The sequence below is a fragment of the Thunnus maccoyii genome, chromosome 1 (assembly GCF_910596095.1).
Source record: "Thunnus maccoyii chromosome 1, fThuMac1.1, whole genome shotgun sequence".
Lineage (NCBI taxonomy): Eukaryota > Metazoa > Chordata > Actinopteri > Scombriformes > Scombridae > Thunnus > Thunnus maccoyii.
In genome coordinates this window covers 13,261,623-13,288,225 of record NC_056533.1, presented here as the reverse complement: position 1 = coordinate 13,288,225, position 26,603 = coordinate 13,261,623, and the positions used below count along the sequence as shown (strand labels likewise).

Sequence of the window (26,603 nt, the reverse complement as noted above, 5' to 3'; positions counted from 1 at the left end):
GAATATCTCATAGAAATGGATTTCACCATGTCATCACACAGCATCAGAAAGTAAAAACTATATCCCTTGTTTTCTTCTCAGAGTCCACACAGCTGCTGCCTTCACTGGAATACAGAACACAGAGCAGAGATATAGTGTGGGATTACATATTAGCTAATTTCCAGGCTTGTCAGAGCAGTGTAGAGAGGGGTGGTATGCAAAGCATTTACATTGAAATGGCTATGCAAGCCAACATATGATGAGACTGCTGCCTTAGGATTATCCCGTGGCTTTGAAGTTTTCTGTTGGTGCAGTGGTTACTTGTGCCTTAATGCTTAAGAGTCATGATACATACAGTCGTGAGGTTAGACTCATCAGGAATTATTGATGGTGGGCTACGCATTTTCTTGGATAATGAAAAGTGTTAACTCCTAACAGAATCACAGCCAAAGATGGACACTTCATCTGTGATGTTACTCATAGGTTTCAGAAGGGATGTTTTGAATTAATTGTTAGTGTTATTGTCATAAACCAGAAAATCCACATTTAGGCAAAGACAGGGAACCTGAGGTAGTTGGGGTTTTCTCATTGTCTTTAATGCCATTTGTTTTGGAGCCAGCAACAACAGAACAGAAGAACTGCATCACTTTTACACTGGTTCAACAGTCAGCTATGGTGCTGGCCACTTGAGCACCATTATTTTAAATACTATTAACCATCTTTGTGAATTAGTATCATCACCCTCTTCCCATGAATTATGTATTTCTTTTAACCACATTCATTTATTGCCACATAGTGAGATCCCCCTGTCTCCAGTGAAAAATATAAGTTCAATGTGATAGAGCCTGTGGTGATTCAATGCATCACTGGAGCACTATTACTAAAGCTGGTGATAAACTATGTCTTAACACAGTGCCTATGGTTTGACTTTTTGAGGCATATAACATACTGCTTTGGCATGGTTATACATTTGTAACCTTAATTGAAGAGATGAGAAGGTTTCGTTAGCATGCATGATCTTCACATTGGAGCTGTATCATTTTTTATTGTTGGCCAGAGGTAGAGTAGCTTTGAGCAGCTACAGATTCAGTACCTTTCACAAAAGTATTAGATAAGAAAAGGTTGAGGATATTGTATCATTTGCCATTATTTCAGTCTTGTACAATAAAAAAATTAAATAGCATGCTTACAATTGAAAGCCTATGATTATAACTTCCACTATGCAGCCACATCATAGAATAGAACATCATAGAACATAGTATTAATTGTTAAATTGTCGATAGTGATATCAGTTTTGGAACAATCATGTTCACTGCATTTGTTAAGTGTTAAGAGTTCGGGGAGCAGAGGCTCCAAATTGTTATCAGTCATACAGCGTCATCCATATAGCAGCAGGTTTTCCAACTTTCCCTCAGGCTTATTGGAAAAGCAGTGAGGCCAACAGGGTTAAACTATTAAGCTTTGCTTTTAGAGCTGCAATAATTAGTCAATTCATCAATTAGTAGATTGTCAGACAATTCATCTGCAACTGTTTTGATAATTGATTAATCGTTTCAGTCATTTTTCAACCAAATATTTGATGGGTCCAGCTTCTTAAATGTAAATATTTGCTGTTTTTCCTTTTCATATATGACAGATAATTGAATATCTTAACATTTCCGAGTGAGAAAACAAGAAAACTGAAGAAATCACTGTGGCCTCTGAGAAATTGTGTCACTATTTTTTTACATTTCATTGACTAAACGATTAATCAACTAATCGAGAAAATAATTAGGGGATTAATCGATGAGGAATATTATTGTTAGTTGCAGCTCAATGTGTTTTGTTTTTGAAACTGTCAGGACGACCTTTTTAACTTGCATTATATTGAACTGAGACAATACTATATTGCACAGAGGTCAAGTCGTAAGACTTGCTTAGACAAAGAAAAGGCAGTGCCACAACAGCAGGGCCCCATGAGAAGAGTGACCAAGTCATCATAAAGGGATGGATAGTGTAGAAATAAGAGAGTGGAAATAAGAGACTGTGCCACATTCATAAGCCCAGAAAAAGGGAGGGGTTGACAGTAAACCCTGTAAATCCATTTGGTTTTTCAGACATGGAAGGAGAACGGAACTGACAATAGCTTGAGGGGCCAGTGCTCCACGGAGTGAATACCAGAGCGGAGGAGAGGAAAAATAAATAAAGAATGTGTCACCTAGTGGGAGGAGGCACCGAGGCAGGATCTGTCAGAACTCTGCTGCTGTCTGCAGATTAGATCTGGGGCTATTTAAAGAGGGAGAGCACGCCAAAGCCCCTGACGCTAGTGTCCACACTGCCCCCGCCGCCACTATGACATCATTGGCAGCCATCACCTTGTGACAAAAAAACATGAAGCATAAATGATGGCTACAAAGAGGGTGGGGAGGAGGCATTTTCCTCTGCCGTGACTGACCTGATCACGTTGCACATTTTCTGCATCCGTGTAGATTCACTGCATAAAAGCCAAGGTCACACGAGAGGGAATTTGCCTGATGATATCAGAGATGCAGTCAGGGCTGCAGTACATATTTTTAAGGGTTATTGTTGGCCTATAAATAAAACTCTATAACCCTCAGGTTAGATATACAAGCTGCCATCAGAATAATCACTGCTCCCCATCAGGATCAAAGTAGCATGAGCCAGCCTGGGAGTCTGACTGATTCAGCGCGTGCTGTATATGTATATGTTGTGTGTGTATGACAGTGGTGTTTTTATTTGAGAGGGAAAAAAACAGAGTGATTGATGCATGCGTTTGAGTGGGTGTATGAGTATCTGCCAGAAGATATGAGATTGGCTGTGTGTACGAGCGTGTGTGTGTGTGCGTATACTGTAGTTTTGTGGGTGCCTATTGTGGGTGCGTGTTCTTGCGTGAGTGCATATTGTTTGTGCGTATGTGTGTTTTCTGTCCTCCCACAGTAGATTGATTAGAAATAATGCTGTTGGCGAGGCCGCGCTGTGTGTTTGGTCACATCACTCTGACTTTCAGCGATGTTTCTCTTCTCAAACAAAGCAACATTCGCCCAGTCATGTTTGCCTCCCAAACATGAGCCAAGGATGATGAAGCTATGTGCACTACCAAACTGCAAGGCCTCATTTACCCCGTGATACCTTCTCCCTTTCCCGATCCCTCTCGCTCTTGCTCTCCTGTCTCGCTCTTTTCCTCCAGGCTGCAGCAGACTGACTCTCTGCTACAGACTGAGTCATTCTCAGCCAGTCAGTTATCTCTCCATCCAGCCCTCAGATTTCACCACTCCTTTTATTGTCATCAATCAAAGCTCGGCTGCCAGAGAGAGAGGGAGAAACCGTGAAAGATGTCTAAACAGTGGCCAACTAAGGACTTGCACTTGTAGGTTGGCGCCACATTCACGCACGGACACAGATTCCATGTATTATTAATGCTGCCCCTTTTCAAATGTTTCCAGGAACATTGTAGAATTGTGTGTGAAAAGCGAGGAGCTTGCATCAGAAGGTGGCTTGGTGAACACCGGTCATTGCATCATCCAGACTTGCAAACAGGCTCTACAGTAGGTTTGGAGGAGGTGATTTGTTGGCAGGCTGTGCATATAGGAGAGAGGGTCACGGAGAAATGCAGGAGAAGACAAAGAAGCGAGGAAAGCTCAGTCGCAGAGATCCTCACAAACGCTCCCCACAGATGGCTCGATGAAGCGCCCGTACTATACCTCTATACCTGCTAATTACATGCCTCGCTTGACTTCACACTTTCTCTTCCCTACAAATGCCAACTTTATTGAAAAGATGAATATGCTTTACATGGAACAATACATCTCCATTCTTCACTCCTTCCAATTTGTGTCAACAGCACAGTACAATGGGCCCACTGTTTATGGACTGGCAATTTAAAGCTTGGAAACAAGAGATGAAGTGAGAGGAGAAAAGGAAGGAAAATTGCCTCTCCTGTCCTTCACCTTCACTGTACATTGCTTATTTGTTGGTGGTAATTGGCTCTTTTAATGTTCCAGGAGAATGCAGGTAGAGAACTCCACTGTGTTATGTGTTTTTTCAAACGAGACAGCAGAGCAGAATGTGGCAGACGGGAGATAATCTGATGGATGGATGATGCATGTTACAATAGACTCAACTCCTGGTATGCCAATGTGGACTTCCCATTTGCATCATCTGTATATGAGCCTGACAATCCAGATTCATCCATTCTGGAGTTGTACTTATTTTCCTCTCACTGGACGGATATTTAACAACTGGTTTTTATTTAAATGAGAATAAACTGGGTTTTGTGATTATGCATCCTGAAGAGTTATCTGGTGGTATGCCTTCCTCTGGACAACCACAACCTCTCCCCCCTACAGTGGGGAGAAAACTTATCAAACTGAGTCCAGAAAGTAATAGAAAAATATTAATAGTGCATTAAAATATTGCCCTAGTTAAATAGTTTTTTTCTCTCTCTCTCTCTCTCACTTTGGTGAGATTTGTTTACCAGGTTCCTCTTGCCGGAAGGGCTTGTGTGAGTGAGGTAGCGCTTCTCCACATACCACCATGTTTCCCTGCCAACTCTACAACCTATAATTATCAAGAGACACACACATTAAAACGCAAATCAAGAGAATTGTTGGGAGGAAAATATGCTGTGGTATTGCTCTGAGGGGAACATATATGTATTCTCTACGAATCTCAGGCAATCTCCAAGTAATCAATGTTTTTGAGCGTATGAGTAATATTTCAATATGTAATTAAAGGAGCTGATCCATGCACATTGACTAATTGTTCTCACAATGAGATGGCTGAAATCCATCCAAAGAGAGAGAGAGAGAGAGAGAGAGAGAGAGAGAGAGAGAGAGGCTGTTACTTCTTCTTAATGGGGAGCTGTGCCAGCACATCTGGATTTTGATGACTAATTTAACATTCAAAGGCTGTATTTTACATTGGAATTTTGATAAAGTCAGTTCTTGCTCAGAGAGGCTAAAACCTTGGATGGAGTATAAATGGAAAGAGGATATGTTAGTGCACACATAAATATGGGGGAATTTGTGTTTGGATGCAGAGTGAATCTATTAGTGAGACAGTATTTTGCAGCCCTTGCTTACTTCAATTTAATTATATGTGACATTTTAGCATTGCAATCAAAGTAGTACATTGCTACAGGGGTTCTTATAGCATTCAAAATATAGTCACTGTGGACCTTATCAAAATGCAGCAAATGCCTGAGTAGCTTGCAAGCACACGTCTGTGTTCTGTGTTAGGGCTCTCAATATCATTCCCTCGCTGGGGAATACTTGTTCAATAACATAATACCAATGATCAGAATTCAGTCAACTCCCCTCTGAAATGAGACACTAATCGGTTTATTGATAACTCTGATAGCCCACTGGTGGTTCACGGCTGACATCCCACATCATCACAGATTCTGCCGGTATCAACCTGGAATACACAAAGATTAGATCGCACCCGGTACCCTCACCATCTGCCCCCATCAGCCACCGCAGTAAGTTTTTACCTCACACTTAGGTGCTTCAATCTATTTCATAGCTCATCTCACTACTTACTCTAACACAGCCAAGCTAAAAATAGGAGAAGAGTTCAGATAATGACAAAGAAGGTCATTGCCGGCCTCCCTATCTCCGCAAGGTCTGGCAAGGAGCCGGCTGATTGTTCATTTCTATTGTTAGCGACGGCATATTGTTGGGAAGATGTTATCCACACATTACGGGAAAATATGTTGACATCTGTCACCCTAATGATTGATTGCCTGAAGGAGATTCTTCAGTTTGCTAGATTTTGGTTGCTGTTTTACAAGATGCAGTGTGTGGGTGGGTGGACAGGAGAGCGTCTATAAATAGAGAAGCCGGTGATCGTGAGGGAGTGATGGAGGCAGGTACGTGTGGCAGCCAGATGGTGCCTTGTGGGGAATGTCTCCCAGTGATTTTGTTTGCAAATAGGTCTCTGTAAAGTCGCTGTCTTCTCTCCTCCAACTTGCCTGCTGTTATAGGCAGAGCTTTAGGAACTGCCATATCTGATAAAGGTGCTGCAGACTCAAAGATGTCCTGCCGCTTGCCAAAGAGAGAGTGAAAGTGACGCACTGTGACAGGTTTTGTCACTCTCTGAGGCGACCGCCCCACAGATTGTCACAGATAGAAATGGCAGAACCCTGGAAGCAATGACAAATTGTTTTGAGAGAAAGAAGTAGGAGAGCGAGTCATGCCAATATCTGTGGCCTACTTCAGCACGCTGGTGGAGGAGGGGTGGGGTAGGGGGGCACGCCATCACTCAAGATTTTTGTTTTCAGTTAGAAGTTTTGCATGTGTAGGTGTCATCACCCTTTGTAAACAGGGTTCTCTCTGCAGAAAGAAATGCATTGAGAAGAACCTAATATGTATAATATTTGAAGAGCTTATCGTTAAGCTAATGCTCCCTGCAACCTGGACAATTTCAATTTTAACTAAACTACCTACATGTAGCCTGAAGTATGCTACAAAGAGTGCTGCTCATGATAAGATTGGATAACACATGGCATTCTCTAGTGACTCATATAATTTGAGTGCGAGGATAACATTTATCACATATTTTGCTTGAAATGCTCCAAGAGGTTGCAGAAAATGGTATCTCCTTGATGTAGTAGAGCATGGTTACGTATGTATGTTCACAACAATAATTCTATCCAAAAAAAAGGAGTCAAGACTCTTTATGTCATCAGGAGAGCAATCCTTGATGTGCTCTACTGACTGAGTGTGAGAACAACATTGTGAACACAGTAACAGAAGCCAGAGTGATTTCACGGAGATATGGGCACATTTTCTGGTTCGTAACTGCTAGCACCACACCAAATAAAGCTCATTTGGGTGTAAATGCTCAAACAAACATTTTACGAGTACACAAATTCAATCTCCAATTATTTTGTAATAGAGCAGCCACAGGTTTTATCTCTTGAAGTCTTCACTACTTAGGGTTCTCCCATCTGTAGCCCGGGAGAAACTGGCTCATGATTAAATATGTGTCCAAGATCATAGGATTAATTTTTTTATTCTGTAAGGATCGCAAATTTACTGTGGAAGTTTATATTTAGAGAATGAAATGTGTTTTTATGAGGCAACATCAGTTATTGTCTTCATTTCTTCCAGATGTTTTGTTTTTTTTAATGGTTTTAAAGTTGAGTATAACTTTGCAAGTCAATAATGCCTTGGGGTAATGCATCATTGTAAATGAGACCTTATCATATCTGCCACCGTGGTGAGATAGACTACCTATTTTAAAGAGCTCTCTCCTCCAGACACTGACTCACAGGCCTGAAGCAATGCTTTGTTGATGAGAGGTCAGAGGAGACCTGTTCATGCTAACAGAGTGGCCACAAGTAAGTGGTAACGCTTCCTTTTACAGTCCCCTAATTAATAAGTATTTACCTTGTAAATATATGGTAAATTGTTGTTTATTATTGGGTAATTACCACTGGTAATAAGTAGGTAAATACAGGTAAATACAGAGAAACTACAGATGAAACACTAACAAAAACCTCCACTATTACCCATCAATTCAACTAAGTACCGTGTAGTTGTGACCGGTTTAGGCTGGTAATATAATTGTGTACTTCCTAGGAAAGTAGGCAACGACTTCTTAGAAACACCTCCTCTATTACCCATCAATTCAAGTTACAATTGTAGTTATCCAAAGTTTATGATGGTAACAGCCCAAGTTTCATTATGTATTTAAGAAGATGTACCATGACACTAGAAAAAAACTGTTCCTACAGAGGTTGTTAACAGGTAAATATAATGTAAATGTAATGAACCCTTTATAAATGGGTGTAGCCATGAACAATAAATATATAAGAAAACGTACCATCTTAATTTCTAGATAGAACATAGTAGCTGTGTTATCATCAATAAATATGGGAATCACATAATCTCAGGGTTGTTGTGACGTTTAGATAGCACCTTCAGTAACTGATGGAGGTGATTTGCTGGCGTTCTTGGTACATACTGTATTAGTTGCCTTGCTAGGAGCTGAGCATTGTTTGAATACCACAATGTATTATGCAACCTTGTTGCTGACCAGATTCATCTCTTCATGGCCACAGTCTTTTAGCAGGATAATACACCATGTGACTAAGTGTGTATCATTTCAAGATTATTCCAGGTGAGCAGGACTGAAAATATCTCTCCACATAAATCTGCTTCTACCCATATAACCATCCCTTAATATATAGCACATCATCTCCTACCGACATGGTATGGTTCATGAAGAATAATCCTGCAACAAACATAAGGGGATAATTAGCACAGACAATAGTTTGTTTGAAATTAAAAAAGTAAGTGAAAGTAAAGACAAAAGACAGAGCAGAAATGAAATAGCTAAAGATAAATTCCTTAGGTCTACTACCATTGCCATAAGGCAGCCAAGAGAAGGTTAAAATAAAAATAAATTGTAGAATTTTTTTCCTTTTCTCTTCACTCCAGCATGGTAGATCGGGCCATATTTGGTTGGTAATGATATATGGGTTCACACAATAAAAGAAAATGGGAGCACACTCACATTAAGATAAGCGCTGCAGGCCAAGGAAACCTAGAAATGCCAGTGGCATATTGATTGCATGCTCTGTATTAATAGTAGGGTTAGCTGCTGCTCTCTCAGGCTGGACTTCTCATCCAAAGCAATGGCCCAACAACAATGAGCAGTACTGAAAACTAACCCCAAGTTTTTTCCCAAATGGAAAAATAGTACAAGTGCTGAAAAGCTGAAAAGACAACTGTGGTTCATTGAAATGCACAGCACAGTACAGTGCTATTCCAGATGGTGGAATATTAAGTTGATTTAGATCTTAGATTTCACTCATTTTCATTTTAGATCACTGTTTGTTCCATGCTTGATATTGTATCAAGATGATTGGATGATCACTATAACTTCATGTAAAAGAGTGAAAAGTAATGCTCTACCATCAGTTATATTCTTTTCAAAAAATGTTGTATAGGCATACAGTATGTTGGTGGTTGCTTGTTTGTCAATCACCTGCACACAATCGACCACTGAAATTTGCATGTACGTAGCCAGCCAATCAGGTCGCACCTACCGATTACATGTGTCCAATTACGTGTCTGCAGATGGACTTGTCCATCTGGACCATCATGCCCCAGTCTCATCACTGCTGCTGCTGGGCATCTCTTCTGCTTCGAGTGCCTCAGATGGGACCATGCAGAGAGTGACACGATGCTGCCACTGTCTTGTATGCACTGCAGGGCACTTCTCCAAATCAACACTGGCAACGGTGGGACCATTTTCAGCTGTATGACTTCTCACTCCACTGCCGTGAGAGCAAACCGGAGCTCGAGATTGATCTCCATGGCGAAATGAGTTCATCGCTTCATCCGGCCCTCCGCCACCACCGCTGCCGCCAGACACCTTGGCTGAGACTCTCTGAGTAGCTTCACCAATGGATGATGATAACAACCTCTCATCTGTGTCTGCAAGTTCACTGACCTTTGGAAATCTGCCGCCGACTTCAGTTCGCCATGATTTCCCTAAGGTTATGGCCATGGCGGTGGAGCGTGTTGGGCTCTCTCTGCCACTCCCATCCCGCCCAGTCATCCGGGTTCGTTAAGACTTTTACAGCCCAGCTCATTTGGCTCAACCCGCCTTTGTTTTGCCTCCTCTCCTGGACATTTGGCATTGCGTCGAAGCATCCTGGAAGGAACTGCTTCCACCCTGGAAGAGGCCCTTGCAGCCCTCCTGATTCCTCACTTGACTGGCTGGGAAGTGAGCAGGAAGCTGCAGCCTCCGCTGGTGCAGGATAGGGATGCACTGGAATATTTTGAGAAAATATTCCATGCATGCAGCTGGCCACAGAAAATAATCTGGACACACACACCGCTGGATGCCCCCTCCACAGCAGAACAGGCTGATTTTCTGGGCTGCACCGTCGGTCAGATTAATAACCTGGCTCTGGGTGTTGCTACTATGGCAGGGCGATTGATGTCACTTGCCACAGTAGGCTCACATCACATGTGGCTGGGACTCACCGCCCTACAGAGGAAGGACAGGAGAGGACCTCCTGGGAGCTCCCATAGCTTTGGACTTCCTCGAACTTCAGGCAGTGCTCCTGGTTTTCCAACACTTCCTGACTCTGGTTTAGGGGAGACGTGTTGCACCACGGTTGCCTATAGTACAGTCCACTTGTGATCAGGTACAGGTGTGAACGCACCCAAGACGCACTGAGGACGCATTGAGATCCGATCACTCAGACCACATTCAGAGGTGGTCTGGGCTGCATGTAGCCACATTCATTTAGCAATGTAAACGCAATGGGTCCTGGGCCAGATTGAAGGACTGCCTACTCAACTGATGTCCTCTGTTTTCCTGCAGAGTAGGCACAGGAGTTGCATTGCTGTCTCCTGGTCCAAAGCTGTGTTAAACTTGTTTGATAACAGAATAAAGAAATGCATTATTTTGTTTTTCTATTTCTCATGTGAATTAAAAAAATGTTTTAGTTTTGCTGTGCTGCTCAACATAATGAGCTAAAGATTTATCAAGAGGATGGCCGCTTTACTCCAAACGGTATGAACCTGGACTGTGTGTAACAGCTGACCTATTGGATGTGTAGAAGAACACAGAACATTAATTAACATTAGATCCTGACCGATCCTGTCGGCGAGTCAGAGATTTAAATAATCAATGAAGTTATTGCTGTGTTTGTGAGGGGGCGCACAATGCATTGTATATTTGTTTATCCTTTTATGGAACAAGTTGAACACAACTTTGGACGGAGGGTACACAGATACCGGGTCTTCCTGCCGGTTAAAAACAAACGAATTTGGTCTTTGCAAACGGAAATGATGTACATGTGTATTTGCATATAGAGCGGGGAAGTGAGATCCAATCACAAGTGGTCACTCAAGATGCATGTGGAGACGCATGTTAATATGTGTGAAGAGATGTACTTATAGCTGTCCACTTGTGAACAGATCACCCGAGATGCATGTTAATGCCCGGTGTAAACAGGGCCTGTCAGTTCAACCCAGCTGTTTGCTGCTTCGTAGTGACCACAGTGGTGCTACCCTCAGACCTAACCACTCCCTTGTTCCTAAGAACATAAGGAGTTCATTTAGGTCGAAAACTCTTCAGCTAGAGGCATTTTTGTCCTCCACTCCATGGGGATGCCAGGGAGGCAGCCTGCACCTCTTGTGCCCAGTACGTGCATTGGCATGTTATGTTCAACGCATGCCCCCCTTTTGGTGCACTGAACAACTGTTCATGTGCTATGGAGAGGGAGTGGATGCCCTATTCAAGAAGCGTCTAGCTAGTTGGCTTTGTGAGTGCATCTCCCAAGTTCACAGGCAGGCGGGTAAGGACCCCCCCACTGTGTGTCTGAGTGCATTCCACATATTGTGGCAGCATCTACGGCCTTGTTCAGTGGGGTGAGTCCATTCATGAGGTTCTATCTCTTGGACATGACAGGCTCCTTTTAAAGATCTGTGCTTGCGGGTACAACTCAGGACTTGTGAAAAGGGCAGTGTGAGTGTCAGCTGTGTTACACCTGACACCCCCCCACCCCCAGCAATTATACACCTGCATTCTCCCATGATTCAAGATGACTCAGGGAATGGGGTGTGCAGGGTGTCTGTTGTATGATCTGTGACCCCTGTGGGGTTAGGCCATGGTTTCACCCAGTTCATGTACATGTTAACCGGGCTGGGTTGGGCCCCCTACCGCTCCACTTAAGTGGCTGGGGTTATAAAGTAGTGGGAGGGCTGCGCTGACCAACCTATAGCTGGTCGAGCTCAGTGAGGCAGTCTGATGACATGTTGCGGCAGGGTGAACATTCATTAGGCTCCACCTACTGTACCCATAGTCCAGTCGCCTGTGTGAGATAGAACAAAGGTTATGATAATTGTAATATCACAAGCACAGACAGGGCCCTCTTCCGCGAGACCATGCGGCTCCCACGCTGTGGTTTCAGGATGGGAGGTGCAGTGAGGCGCAGCCTTTTATACTGTTTGGGACACATGGAATTAGTAGGTGCGTCCTGATTGGCAGGCTATGTACATGCAAATTTCAGTCAGCAATTGTGTACATGCGATTGAAGGAGAGTATTACCCATAGAGTCCAGTAGAGGGCTCTGCTTGTGCTTGTAGAACTAGGGTTACAACATCATAACCTTCGTTCATTGCAACTCGTTTTCACTGGCAAGGTGTAAACTTGTAGGTAAACGTAGAAGTAACTCTGTGTAACAGTACAGGATTGCAGGGTAGCATGAAAACCCCCTAGCAGTCAAAAATTAATCATTTCTGGCAGGTGCCATGATTGGTAATTAACATTGATTACTGATCAATAATCACATATGTATTTCTAGGTATCAGTTAATTAGCATTATCAATTATGAGCATGCTAATACAGGGAGCAATTACAACACAAGCCCCTGAGCCAAGAGTACATTGGTTAGCTTCCCTGCAGGCAGGAATCGTTTTTTCACAAGGGTAGTTCGTTTACATTTTAGTGCAGGATTTATTCTTTCGCTTGTTGGCAGGGTATAGGAGTTCTGTATGTGAAGATGCTGCACAGTAAACCAGTGCAGCTGAAAAGCTACAGACAGACACAGCAGGTTCATGACAAGTTTGAATGAAAGGAGGGAAATGTTCATGTAATATACAATAGCCCATGTATAATACATGCTTGCATATGGGACACAGCTTCAGATATAGCCTGTATATTTAATAGTTTAGGTAACATGTCAAAGCATATAAATGTGAGTGCAAATTATTAGTAAATTTTACTTAAAATATTTACAGTACTGCACACTACACACCAGTTGTGTACAAATTTTGGCACATAATGCAGAGGCTGCCCTAACCAGCAAAACAACAGCATTGGTTGTTTGTTCAAATACTTTAAACAACCTCTGTCCATGTTTTCCTGACAAGTGACCTTTTGCTTTCATGCACTCAGTAGCAATGGTGGAAATAGTGCGAAGTTGCAACACCACAGCAAAAAGGCTTAGGGTTAGAGTTTGGAAAGGATCACTGAATGTACAAAGTGTACAACTCTGACACTGCATTAATGATAATGATGTCTGACCAAGTATTTTTAATTGCCTGAACTTTGCCAAACTTAGCCATAGTTGTGGCAGATAAAAAAAAACAATGATGTGGATCATTTTTATAATAATCATTTGGGTTATTTTAGGAATCATTGACAAATGACCTATGTATTACTTGATGCGCAAAACATCATTCAGGCCTTTTGAGAACCTTCATTCTTATGGAAAAAACTTTATATTTACTGATCTGAAGGTTTAATTATTTTCCTCAGTGTAATCAGAGTTATGTAGCAGCTAACACATAGAAGGACAAAACAATCCCTTTATTACTTACCCAGAAGTAGTGTGTCTAAATGTAAGCAACAACTGCAACTTGTTGACAGAAGTGACAGTAATGTCAACAACTGAACAGTCTGGCAGCTGTCATGTATACTACCTGAGTGATTAACACCAATAGCCCAGTTTTCCATATCTCAGCCTCCACCAACAGACTGTCCTTTTTTTGTTAATCACAAACAGAGCTGATAGATCAAACTGCAGAATCTTGTAGGCAAGAACAGTAAAAGCATTTTTTTTCCCTCTGATAAAAATGGTATACCTTCGGGGTAGTTTTTTTTTATTTACACCTGTGTCTCGTTTTCCTGATTTTGGGGTGTGTGTGTAAATACATTTACACCCCTGGAATTGTGAAATAAAACCCAGTGCTGCCTCATGGAAACTACCATCAGGAAATATCATCTGTCACCAGCCCAGTGTAGACAGTAATAGGAGCCATAAAAGGAATCTAGATAGTTTTTTTTTTTAATTACAAAAACAGAGCAAGTGATAACTTTTGTATGGTAACTCTAGACATGGATCATTTCTCCTACAACCACAAATAGAACTCTCGGTCTTGTTGGCTGAAGGGGCTGGCAAAAGCAAAATATTTTGCTGAGTGGGGGGTTTGCAGTTTCATCCTCACTTATGATAAAGGCACTGATGGCTGTGGCTGTGTGACTGTATATAAATGATAATGTGACTGTGTGAGTGAGTAGCAAATCAACTCTAAAGTTGTAAACACATTTTATTGCAGGCTATCTTTTTCAAAGATATGAATATGTTCCTCATAGATACCAAAGTGGAACAAAGCTGACAATGAGATTCTAAAAAGTTGTGTTGAGTAATATTTGCAAATATGTTTAAATGTAGATCCTTTCCTGCTAGTCTGTCTCTTCCCTGCTGCCTGGCCGTCTCCCTCCATCCATTAGTTTTTCTTTCCATCATTCTTTGAATAATTTGAAATAAATCATAAATGTAGGTGTATTGCAAATGATTTTTAGAAGTCATGACCGTAGATGGATGTGTTTTAATTAGAGTAATGTGACATGAGGGCATACATGCAAATTCCCTTATGTCTGTATGTATCTATTTGCATAAAATTTGCACTTTTTGTTATTTGTTTTTTCCAACCTTTCAGTTTCTAAAATTCTCTTTCAATTCTGATCAAAATTTGTCAATTGATTTACCATTTGGACTGCTATTATTACTACTAAATACTCCATGGGTTAGCCATGTAGCTATGGAACTGTACTCTGTTTTTTTAATTTCTTCTTTTTTTTAAGACTGGGTGGACTTGCTGATTATCTGCTTACTGGTCTGGCTTGTACTCAAACTGGCAGTGTGAAGTGTCAGGGTGAGGGATTTACTGCTGGATTTGGCTGAGCCGGTTCCTGTAGCGCAGTATTCTCCCCTGCCAGAGAGATTCTCCCCTTTTCCCTGTACAGGTCAACTACGTTTACCCTCCAACCCACCACACACATACACATAAACTCTCACACATTTCTTGTGCTCTGATAAACTGCAATCACTTCAGACCTTCACTGGCCTTCTAGGAAGACACCATGTTGTTAATGAAAACTCTATCGAGTCATTAAAATGAGTCAGTGTGGCCTGACTGTGCTCACATGCACACCTTTTTCCTCGCATGTGACCTGACAGTACTCAGGTCTAATCCGAGTGCTATCTCAGGGAAGCAGACGAAGAGCCCCGTAGCGTGGCACTACCATCTTTTTCTGGTCATTACTGGCGCTAGGCCTCTCAACACGGATAGAAGCAATGAAGGAGAACCTCAATAAATGATCAGTGTGCACTGCCAGCAACAACGCATGCTGCATCTGCTGCCTCCCTGTTGCTGGAAGACAGAGTTCCCATCTTGCTCCCTTACTGATTGTACAACCCATAACCTCTCCAGGATAATATTATAAACCTTCTAAATTTGGCTAAGGAAGTGGTTGATTTCCCAGGCCTCAAGGACTGCAGAAGCCCACCTCTTCTAAAGCCCCAAAGGGATAAATGGGGCCCATTATGCGGTGAAGTTTGTAATGATGCTTTTGATTAGTGAGTTGTCAGGAGGTATTGGCCCTACGCTCATCACAGCGTTGTTTAGCACTTTAAGGCCTCCATAAAGATGAGTGTTTTTTGAAAAAAGATGAAAAAGCAGGAGGCATGTGCCTAATGAAGTCTCAGGCTTATAGCCCCTCTCATGACAGGATAATTACACCAAATGCTTCCAGCGAGCACTTCAAAGGACACTTCATCCCTGTGCCAACACCACGCAACACATCTCACCAATCAAGATGGCCTGACCTAAATCAGGTCCCCCTTACTTGTTTGTAATGTCACCCGCCCACAGACTCACTGGACCTCTGCAGAGTCAACTGCATTAACATCACAACCGCACTCAATGTAATTGACAAGTACAATAAGCAGAGAGGAATAAGTCTCACTGATGTTGCTGCAGAAACATATATACAACTTTTGTCCCATAGTATGTCACAGGGTGTCATAAGCAGCACTAAGGAAGACAGCAAAACACACACATATGAAAACATGCAAGCACATAAATATTAAACCTACCCTATTCGGGCGGTGTTATTTCAATTCTGCAACATAGCACATAGAGTTAGCAAAGATAATGATAATGCATGATCAGCAGGGCATTAATCCAGAGATGGAAAATGTGTACTAAAAGAATATATGAAACACATTATACACTTTATAGGGAACAGACTTTTTTCTTATTTGTAGCTCTGATGTTTTGTATGCCTATGTGCATGTTATCAGTCCAACAGGCACACCAGTCAAGAAAGGGTGTCACCCAGTCATCTGAGTTGCATATTGCAAATCATCAGTGAAGTGGCCATGTCTCCTTAAGGCACACACTCACAGACACACATGGGGGAGAATGAAGGTATAATAAGTGTGGTCTGAATTCCTCTGGATTTAATAAAGTTCACACAATTTGTGTCAGCTTGGCGAATGGGATTCTGAAGCGCTGAAGAGCTGACAAAAATGTGCAGCTATATTAAAGTGATACTCCACACAAAATCTATCTTTATTTTTACAGAGAAGTACTGTCTGTAGTATGAAACACTCACTTTTTACACACTTGAAACCTGGCTGTTAGTAATTTGCAGTTTGCTCCATCTTGAGGAACAGAGGCTGTGGTCAGTTATCATGATAGAAAAGCAGCATCAAAATTGAATCTTGCTACATAAGCCATTTATCTGCTGTCCATCCATGTGCACAGTTCATTTTAAACACTAATATTTTTGCCAAAATATGGCTAAATACTCTGCTTCCGTATCAATCGTCATGCACACTCCTGTTGAGATTGCAAGCAGGTGTGTGCATTGGTTTGTGCATATCAGTCAGAGCACCCACCTCCACTTTCATGTTATGTGGCCCAAGCTTTCAAGCCAACAATGTTGGCTTTATATTCAATTTTCAGCATGTTGTTCACATACAAATCTGCAATACTAAGTATGTAACAAGAGGTTCAAAAAGCTCCCAAAATGCTGTTTCATGCAATTTTGAATAAGATGTCTGGAAGAGATTTAGGAGTCACTGGACAATTTTTCTAGTGAATCCAATAAATAAGTTCTTTCAGAGGAAGTCCGGGATGATAAATTAGCTTCTGGGGGATAAGATAAACCATATCACCACAATGTGAGTGGTTTGGATGCTACCATCTTCACGTCTTGAGAATTAAATTGAGGGGAAATAAGGATGGGCTACGGAGAAAGGACGAACTGTCAAACTGCAGGAGCTAACCACATTAAAACAATATTTGCAAATGTTTTACTTCGATGCCAGCATGCATGGCCATTATGATAATTGCGGAAACTTTATAACTGGCATAAACTGCTTCCAGCGCTGGAAATGCTGCATGGGGGCAAGCTGGAAATCTATTGTGACATGTTGAGAAAGAAATAAAACTTGTGTTGTGTTTGAATGGCTCCCATGAACATATTTCGGGTTTTCCCATGAAAAAAGCAAACCCATGCTAGACGCTGGATGCTGCATAATTAACAAGCACTGCAAACTTCTCTCAGTCTACTCTGAGAATGACTCCTGGAAGAACGGGTGGCACAGGAACAGATGGAGAGAGGCCACTTGAACACAGCGTAATGAAGCGATTCACAGAAAATTCACTCATACAGTGTGCATTTCAAATGAACCCGGTGAGGGTGTTATGTCTCATTTATTTTGGTAACTCGCACCTGATGTATTTTTTACATATGTACAAACTGCATTGCTACAGATGCCAAAAATTTAGAGCTGTTTTTATTTGCTGATAAATACTAGAATATATATAAGACAGCTTAAACTTGGGAAATATGATACCCTTTCCACTAGGATCATCAGGAACATGTTAAAGATACTCATTCACGTGTGTAATATTTGCAAAGGATGGTAATCCAATCTGTTTACTAGACAGATAACATACAAAAAATCATCAATACACATCAAAACAAGCTATTCCTGTTAAACATCTGTTTGAAGATCAACAGTGTGATTAGATTACATGGTACATGTCCCCCTCCTCATCAGAGTTACACCCACATTTTCACATTTGCTGATTTTGACCTCAGTCTGCATTTTTTTCCACACATTAAGCATTAGTAGTGGAATAAGTTATGCCACTACCAATGTTCCAGTACATTTTCAATTAGCATTAACAGAGGAAAGGCGCTCACTTGGGGGAAAAGAAACAGGTACCTACTCAGGATAAATAAATCATGATACCAGGTGGAGCTGAATATTAGTGAGAAGGACTCTTGTAATGATAGTGGACAGTACTGAATCTATTTCCCAAATCACCACTCTGCCTGAGAGGCTCTTCGGAGAGTTTTTACATTACTGACCATCACTCTGTGTTAGATTATCCTTGCCTGTCTTTTCCATCACTGTACCTTTCTGTCACAGACAAGGCTCCAAGTGCCCTCTTTCAGCCTGACCCTCAATTACCCAGCCCAATCATCTCAGACAGGTGTTGAGGTACAGTAATAAACCCTGCCTGATGCTGCCGAGGCAGCCTCTCTTTTAAAGCACCTCTGAGAGCTCTGAAATGACTGAACTCTGTGTTGATCAGGTGCTGTGACCACAGTTGACTCATGGCTGCCAGCTGATAGTGTGCAATGAAAAAGAAAAAAAAAATTACAATACCACTTATTTCTCTTTATGGACCATATAAACAACATCAGATGCGCTTAGTGTTGGCTGGGCAATTCTGCCTCTTTAGACTATAGCCAGACCATATTCTAAAATATTAATGGGGGAAAAAACAACTCTAGCAGGTTTATTGCTAAGATTTTTGTGTTCGTCTTCATTGTTCACACACAGAATCATAGATATTGTCATATTCATCATCATAGTTCTCAGTAGCTGAGTAGCCCTAGACACCATTTACAGTGAGGAAAATAATAAAAAAAAATATAGACTAAAGTTAAACTCAAATCCCCAGCATTTATATCCATTCTTAAACTATACATTACTGCTTAACTGTGTTGCAAATGGAGTCTTTTCAGTCACAAGGATATGCCATCACTGCATCATAAATTTTGTAGAGTGATGGTGCCTTAAAGTCCATGGGGGAAACACAGCAGAACTCCAGAAGTTTATCACAGCCTCAAGCTGCAAATACAGAACTTAACATTTTAAGGAAACAAAACAAATCTCGGTCTCAAACTCAAAACTAAAACCTACTTGGTTATATTAACTATTTTTAGGCCTACATTTCGGATATTGTAAGAGGCTATTACAACTGCTGTGAGGAGAATATCAGTCAATGTAAGCATGTAACTGTGTGTTGTTATTTAGGGCTCCATATTGTCCACCCACACAGGTGTTTTCATTTATTCTGTCTGATTACATGTATGTACACAGTGGCATTAAGTGTTAGCATAAGCGCTTTATTGAATAGGGAAAGATCATTGGATTAATTCTGTTTACTCTGTATAATTTGGTCATTTTAAGTGATTGTTTGCCCTGCTGTGGGAAAATCTTAAAAAGACATTTGGTATCTCCCTCAGTGATGTACAGATATGATAGCGTTCTTCTGCATGAGATGTTTTATTGTAAAGTCTCATAATTACTTTTGCCTTCTACTTTTGACTCTTGTAAATTTTCATAATGCGTTTTCTATTTCAAACCCATTGTGTGCATTGTTAATGACTTGTTCCTGATGTGTTCATTCATCCTTTGTGCTAAGGCAATCTGCTTGTCCAATTCACTCCATAGCGCCTTCATCACACGTTCTCTGACTGGAAGAAAAAGCATAGACTAGTGTTCATTGTTGCTGCATTGAACATGTGCTGCATTGTGACCTAGAAAGATTCAGCAGACCCTTCAAGCTGAGACAGTTATCAAGCTAAATTAGCCTACATACGGTTGGCAGGGGTCAGGTTAACCAGCAGTGGAAGCTGGCACAGCTTACCACTAATACTCAGAAATGCATTTTAAAATGGAAAATAAGCACGGTCGTGCTGCCCTGCAGAGGTAAAGGTGATGTTTGGCAACCAAGAAATGTTATTTTTTTTGTATTAATTTCACCTTTCCTTCACCATTTCACAGCATGGTGTTTGTGCTCAAACTGTTTTAGATATAAATGAAAATGAGATTTATTTAAAATGACTCACTGCTCATTGCAATAACTGTTAACCAACCAATAATCTGTATTGGTGTCATGGCAGGCTGGTAAAATACATTTGACAGATAATTTTTTAACACACTGATTAAATTAAGTCCCTTGTCCAAGTTATGTAATCAAGTAAACAAAGCTATTCAACCTCCTCTGGGCTTGAGAGACATTTTACATTAACAACTCCATGAGTAAAAAGTCGGCAAATCACACAGCAAACAGGTTGAGTAAGGATTAGAGCATTCATACAACCCAATTCCCTCTGGGCAGTCTGCCAATAGAGAAGCACAGTCCAGGTACTCGTGAGGTGTACGATGCCACAGCTGGCAGATCTGCAGAGGAGCTCATTGACAGATGAGCCAGTGCTATGCATGCAGATGTATACAGGCAGATTCCAATGCAGGTGGTTTGACTTAACAGCAACAAACATATCTGTTAAGACCTAAGGACTCAAGAGATATATAAATGCAGGAGTGATGAGAATAACAGCATCTAGTCATCCTCCACACTCTCTTTTAAAAGGTTTATTCTATAACTAATGTGTAGCTGGTAACATAAGTCTGTGTTCAAGGATTTAGTGAGCAAATTTATGTTACATTCAAATCATCATCTTGAGATATTTGCACAAGATCATTAAGCTCATAGATGTCAGTTTCCATGTTTGCAATGGAGAACATCTGAGCTTTTAGTGATCCGTATGTTCACATAAAGTCTGAGACTCATAACTTCTCTTTTAAAGTCAAAGACTGAATTACGATTTTTCATGCAGGAATATGGCTTTGTGTTGTTGATACAACCATATTCATTTGTAGTAATAAGAGCCAGAAAGCAAACACTGCAAATAATTACAGAGGCAGAAAAAAGGGTCATGTTCCACAAATCTCAGGGTAAAAAATATTCTTTCACTGCTATTCAGCTGCAATTATGTATCAAATCCATATGCACATGTTCTACAAAACTTTTTGGAGTTCAAAACACTGGGCTTAATTGCTGAATGGTTTGGGGAAATGTATCATTTACAGAGTACATGAATGCTGAGTGTTTTCATTTTACAATAGATTGTTGTTGAGAGCAAAACATGCTGATTGAAGGTGCTAAAATGTCAAGTATAGAGGGGCTTGGATTTTAGGTGTTGTCAGCAAACCAGTGTGATTTCAGCTGAAGTGCTTTCTATTCATCAAACACTCAACACTGTGGCTGCTCATGACAGAAGCATTGAGGTTAATTTTGAGGTAGCAATAAATGAAATACTTTTACGCGATACATTTCCATGCAGTAGGTCAACATTTGAGGGTTGATTTTTTTTTTGACATGGACATTACAATAGCACTGGGATTCAAATATACATCACTGTACAAGAATCAAAAGCACAGGGTTAAGTGTTAGTACCATAAAACTATGTCTGTGCAGGTTCAACTCATTCATCCAGAGGACAACATCTAAAAAAAAGTGAATCATCCACTGGACTGAGGATGTACAGCTGAAGTTGTTTCATCACCTTTAAGAGGCTTCTTCAGTTCCTCTTTCTTGATTTCTCCCTCAGAGCTGAAAAATCCTCTTTGATGAGCTGTGACATGCCTGTAAATGCTACAACCTCATTCCAGGGGATATTTAATTTTGTCTTGATGTAGCATAAAGCTAATTTACAACACCTGTCCACAGGAGGCCTTGGTGGGAATAAAAACTATTTTAAAACCATGAGCAAACAATTAAGGATTTATGGATGAAAAGTAGCATAATGGCAAGCTGTAAAGGCAAACACAGATCTATTAGCAGCTGTGAATAAACCTTAGCTTACGTTAATCCCACCTGGGGTGTCAAAATCAGCGGGATATAAAGCATCTGGAAATTTCATGTAATATAGTACTAGGTAAGCTGTCATAGAGATTTATATTTAAGTGGGATTCACAATTAGTACTTTGTGAAGTTTCTTTCACACAGTGAACTTTTATCATTAGAGTCTATTCCAACACTGTATCTGTGAAAATTAGGATCAGCAAGCATTCTGCATTTGTTATGCTTTTAAATGATTTTATTTTTTTTAGTGACACTACTTTAATATGAATAATAATGAATGACCTGTGTGCATCAAGTAAAGCAGTGGTTGGACTTTGTTGTGCCACTATTGATATTGACATGTCAGAATCACACCAGAGGTGCCTGTGCTATGTACTTTGTTCTCCAGTTGGAAACCAGACAAGTCCAGATGGTTTGAGATACAGCTGCTTTATTTTCACCAGCTTGAAAATGTTGATGTGAGTCATACCTGAATAAATATAAAAATGTCTTTCCACGATGACCAGAAACTGCCTGCACTCACGTTATTGTCCAACTAACTCTAAAATGACTCGATTTGGCACTTTGTTGCGCTCCATAATCTCATCAGATCTTCTTTCTTGTGCTTTCGCTTTTCTGTTGCAGGTGGTGGGTCAGATCGATAAATTAACGTCAGACTTTGACTTTGACCTGGAGCCAGATGACTGGACGGTGGCCACAGCCAGCAGCACGTCCAGCAGTGAGCGGGGTTTGGGAGAAGCCTTCAGGCTGGACTTCCTCAATGCAGATGTGCTTTCTGATAGCTGGGAGTTCTGCAGCTACCTGGAGGCCGCTGGCGCCTCTGCCCGCAGACCTGGTGAGCAACCAGGAGATCTACATCCGGAGCTGGGCCGTGGGACTATCCCCACCCAGACGCAGACCCCCACCCCGCCCCCCACCACTGCCTCTGTCTACTCCCAGATGAATGGCGGGCTGCCCATCCCAAACGGGCCCCGCATTATTACTCCAGATTCATCCAGCGAGGAGGCCAGCAGCTCCACGCACAGCCACAAGACTTCTCGTACCTCCGGCACAAGAGAGAGGGTCCGCTTCAGTGACAAAATTCTGTACCACGCGTTGTGCTGTGACGATGATGAGGAGGAGGAGGAGCAAGAGGAGTTACAGGAGGACAAGAGTGGCTGTGCTACACCAGACAGCGATAGTGAGCCTAGTCTCCTGGCCAGCTCGGTCACCCCCAAACGTTCTTCCTCTGAGCACTCACTCCTCCATAACTGTCTGGACCCTTCCTATGTCTCCTCGCCAGTGAAAGGGATGACAGGAGCTCACACACTACCCAGGAAAGGTCTCTTAAACCCCGGCTGCCGCAAAAAACTGTTACGAAATAGCAGCACACAAACTGTCTCTGACAAGAGCACCCAAACTGTACTGCCCTATATTCCAACCAAACAGAAAACAAAGGACCACTGAGAAAGCCCTAAGTTTATCATAAATCTCATGAAAAGGACTGTGCATTATTTAATATTAAATACATAGCTCATAGATTAATACACAAATAAATTAATTACTAAATAAATAAATGATATATGGGAAATCACTCGACTACCTAAAGTCATTCCGAGGCTCAGGGAAAACACGATGAAATGAAGCAAAGCAGATTACTATGTCAGTGAAAGATGAAAGTTACTGGTGGACCAAAAGGTTAGTGCCTGTTCTAATGTTAAAAGATATACTGAATGGATTCCCTATGTGTAATCATTTGAGACAATGCCAGAGATTACAAAAGCAATCCTTTTTACTAGAACATTTTAAGTGTTCAAAATTGGAAGTGAAGTATGAAGAGTATGAGGAGGTCCTTTCTCCTCCTTGTACAATAGTATAAGTCACAAAATAAGGAAAAAAAAGAGAAAAGCTTGTTCCTATAATGTGGATACAAAACGCTGCACATTCTGTACTCTGAATCTGTATAAACATTGTCTTTTTTCATGTTCCAGTTATTTCAAATGTCAAGGGGATTATTGCTTTCAGCTGGGAAATGTATCTAGATGCACATGTCAAGCCTCTTTCTCTCTTTGATGTCAACAAACAACTTTGAGCAAAGAGCCAGAAAACAACACTATTTACCTGCCCTTGATTTTATAAATCATCTCAATGTGATCTCCTCTTGGTCTGCTGCGGAGGCTGAAGCATAAGAGTGGCAGGCAGAAGAACAGATATTTAAAGTTATCTGAGAATATGGGGTACACAAAAGTGACATTTGCTATTTTTCTCATTTTCTGTGTCTGGCAGTAACGTCATTAGGCTTAGGATCTGAGCTAAATAGCAGTCCACATAAAAGTGCTAAGGGTTTTGTCTCTCCATTCAGTTGCTCAGTGGGAAATTGGACTCAGTGGAGCAGCATTTTATTCACAGGGCTAAGGCCAATAGCCATTCCTGATCAATATGTTAGAGGGAGGCTGCACTGAGAGGTCTCTGCTGAGCATGCATGCCACTCTCCTGGGATCTGTGAACAAAAACTCACAGTTAGATCTATTTACTTACACTGAGCAGAACAAAAATTAGAACTGTGGCCCTAAAGAACTGACATTTCAAAAAAACTTGTGTCCAAGAGTGAGAGCTGATGGAGGAAAGAGAAAATGTTCCTGTTCAAAGATTTTTTTACCGAGCAATAATCTACCCTGGGGAACGGCTTTGTGAGCCAGCTCCTTTGGTCCCTTCACCCTTACTTTCCTAAATGTTGTGTTTTCCAGCTTGAAAAGAAAAAGTAAAATGTCATAGTCTTAAAGAGGAAAAGCCTTGCCGACTCCTGTGAAGCTGACCTTTGTGCCTCTGATCACCTAACATGGACTTAACCTTCCGCAGTAGGCAGAGATGGTCGTAGCATTGTATTTATTCACACAGAAAGAGATACTCTACTCAGAGATATCCTACTCAAGAAATATATTTAATGCTTCCATGTTTTGTAAGGGAGTTTTGTGAATTAGTGTTCACAGTGACGCAGGCAGTTGAGCACACGTTATGATCTTTATATGCAGTAAAACATATTCGAGCATATATACAAGCAAGCCAGCTTTTTAATTCCAAATCACAAGCTTTTTGTTGTTGTAATTAACTCTATATATATGATATACATATATGAAATATATATTTTCATTTTGTCCGTCTAGTGAAACTAATAAGTAATTTAACTCTTTTATTATCATTAAAATATTTGACTAAATTCATGTAAACAGTTTCAGTTAGCAGAATTGTTCTTAAAGGATTTATATAGAGCTGATCAAGGCAACAAGCTTGGAACTTTGGTTTGTCAGCACCAATAACCATAATGCTAAACTAATAAAGTATAAAAGAAACTATCCTGCTAATGTAGACCGGTATAAATTTAAAACCATTTGCTGGCAGCAGTCAACATGTTTTAAGATTATTTTACGCTCATTGCAATTCACATAACAGTGCAGGTTTTACAATTTGGGCAAATTTGCAATTACAGTAATTGCAGAAAATGTGTCTAAAAATAAGCTTTGTTACTCATATAATTACACAATCACATTGGTTGTGTTGAGAATTACTGGTTAAGTTATTTTCACATCCCAGCATGGGTAATTGAGGAAGATGTGCTGAGCATGTGTGCTATTTTTCACTGATTCCCTGCTTTGATCATATTCATTTACACAGGTTTCTGATGTGCCCAATCTTCTGCCACTGGCCACTGCAACACTGTGGATTATTAAGTACTTTGGAGATGCACATCCATAACAGCCCACTTCTTTGTTTTTGTTTGTGTGTTCCTGTATAATAGTTATTGCATTGAACACTGCTTAGGGGAGTTACAGCTCTGCTGTTTAGGCACCACTGAGCCTCAGGAGCCTGATATGAGGGTAGCAGAGTAGGCACTTTTACACCAGACAGCTTGACAGAAGCCACGCGAGCATCAATTAGCCTGAAGATGGTGTGCTATACATGCATATACCAGAAGTTATTTGGAAAATTTTTATATCATTCTGGGTTTTCTTTTGTCTTGTTCTAGCTCAGTTAATCCCAAGTACCTGTGAAGAAAGAGGCACTGAAGAGAGATCAATGTCTCACTCCCCACAGCATTGGCTGCCATTTCCCTGCTAGATTGGGGACCAACAGGTCATCACAGCCATTAGCATAAACAAACAAAGCAATGCCGCCACACAGGCAAAGCATCAATTACAGGAAAACAAACTAAGCCCTTATTGTGATGCCTATACACCCGCCAGACATTACAGCGTGAGAGGGATTTTTTTTTCACCCTTTTCCAGTCTAAAGATTTTATAAGTCATATCTGCTATGAATCACCTCTTCAAATATAGAGCTGTTTGGCACTGGTGCAGAATACATTATCATTGGGGACAGATTTGAGATATTTGGACAAAACATTAGCAACGTCTCTTCTGCCAACAGGCTCATTATTCATCTCTAATAGGGCAGAGCTCTGTCCTCGGTTCTCTGTAGGACAAGGATGAGAGGCATCCAAAGGTTATGAAAACCTGAGCACACCGATGCCAAATCATCTGCCTACCATGAGGAAGATCATTTTGTGATGCCACTGCATACAAAACAGATGTTGTGTCTTTGTGTATGTGTGTATATATGTGCGTCTCTTGTCTGTATGTTGACTGCCCTTGTGCCTGCACATTGTGGGAGGAGATAAGTGATATTTTCTGAATTATACATTGCCTGATGTTTAATTTTATATTTCACTGTCACAGCAATTAATGGAGACCAATACAAATAGATGCTGCACATCCCCCTGGAAGTCATTTGGCCAGACATGTCTATAAGGCGAGATTTAACAAAATCTCTTTTAGAAGGCTACAAAGTGAGTCATGCCATCTGTGTCTTGACATC

At 41.1% G+C, this 26,603-nt stretch overlaps 1 protein-coding gene across 1 annotated transcript in view; it reads left to right on the top strand.

Moving 5' to 3' along the window:
- insyn1 (inhibitory synaptic factor 1) overlaps positions 1-23,208 on the top strand; it is a 48,973-nt gene extending 25,765 nt beyond the window's left edge. The window contains exon 3 of the mRNA XM_042417537.1: positions 22,377-23,208. Within this exon, the coding sequence (XP_042273471.1) occupies positions 22,377-23,198 (822 nt within the window). The 3' untranslated portion in view covers positions 23,199-23,208. The remainder of the gene's footprint in view (positions 1-22,376) is intronic.
- The last annotated feature ends 3,395 nt before the right edge of the window (positions 23,209-26,603 follow it).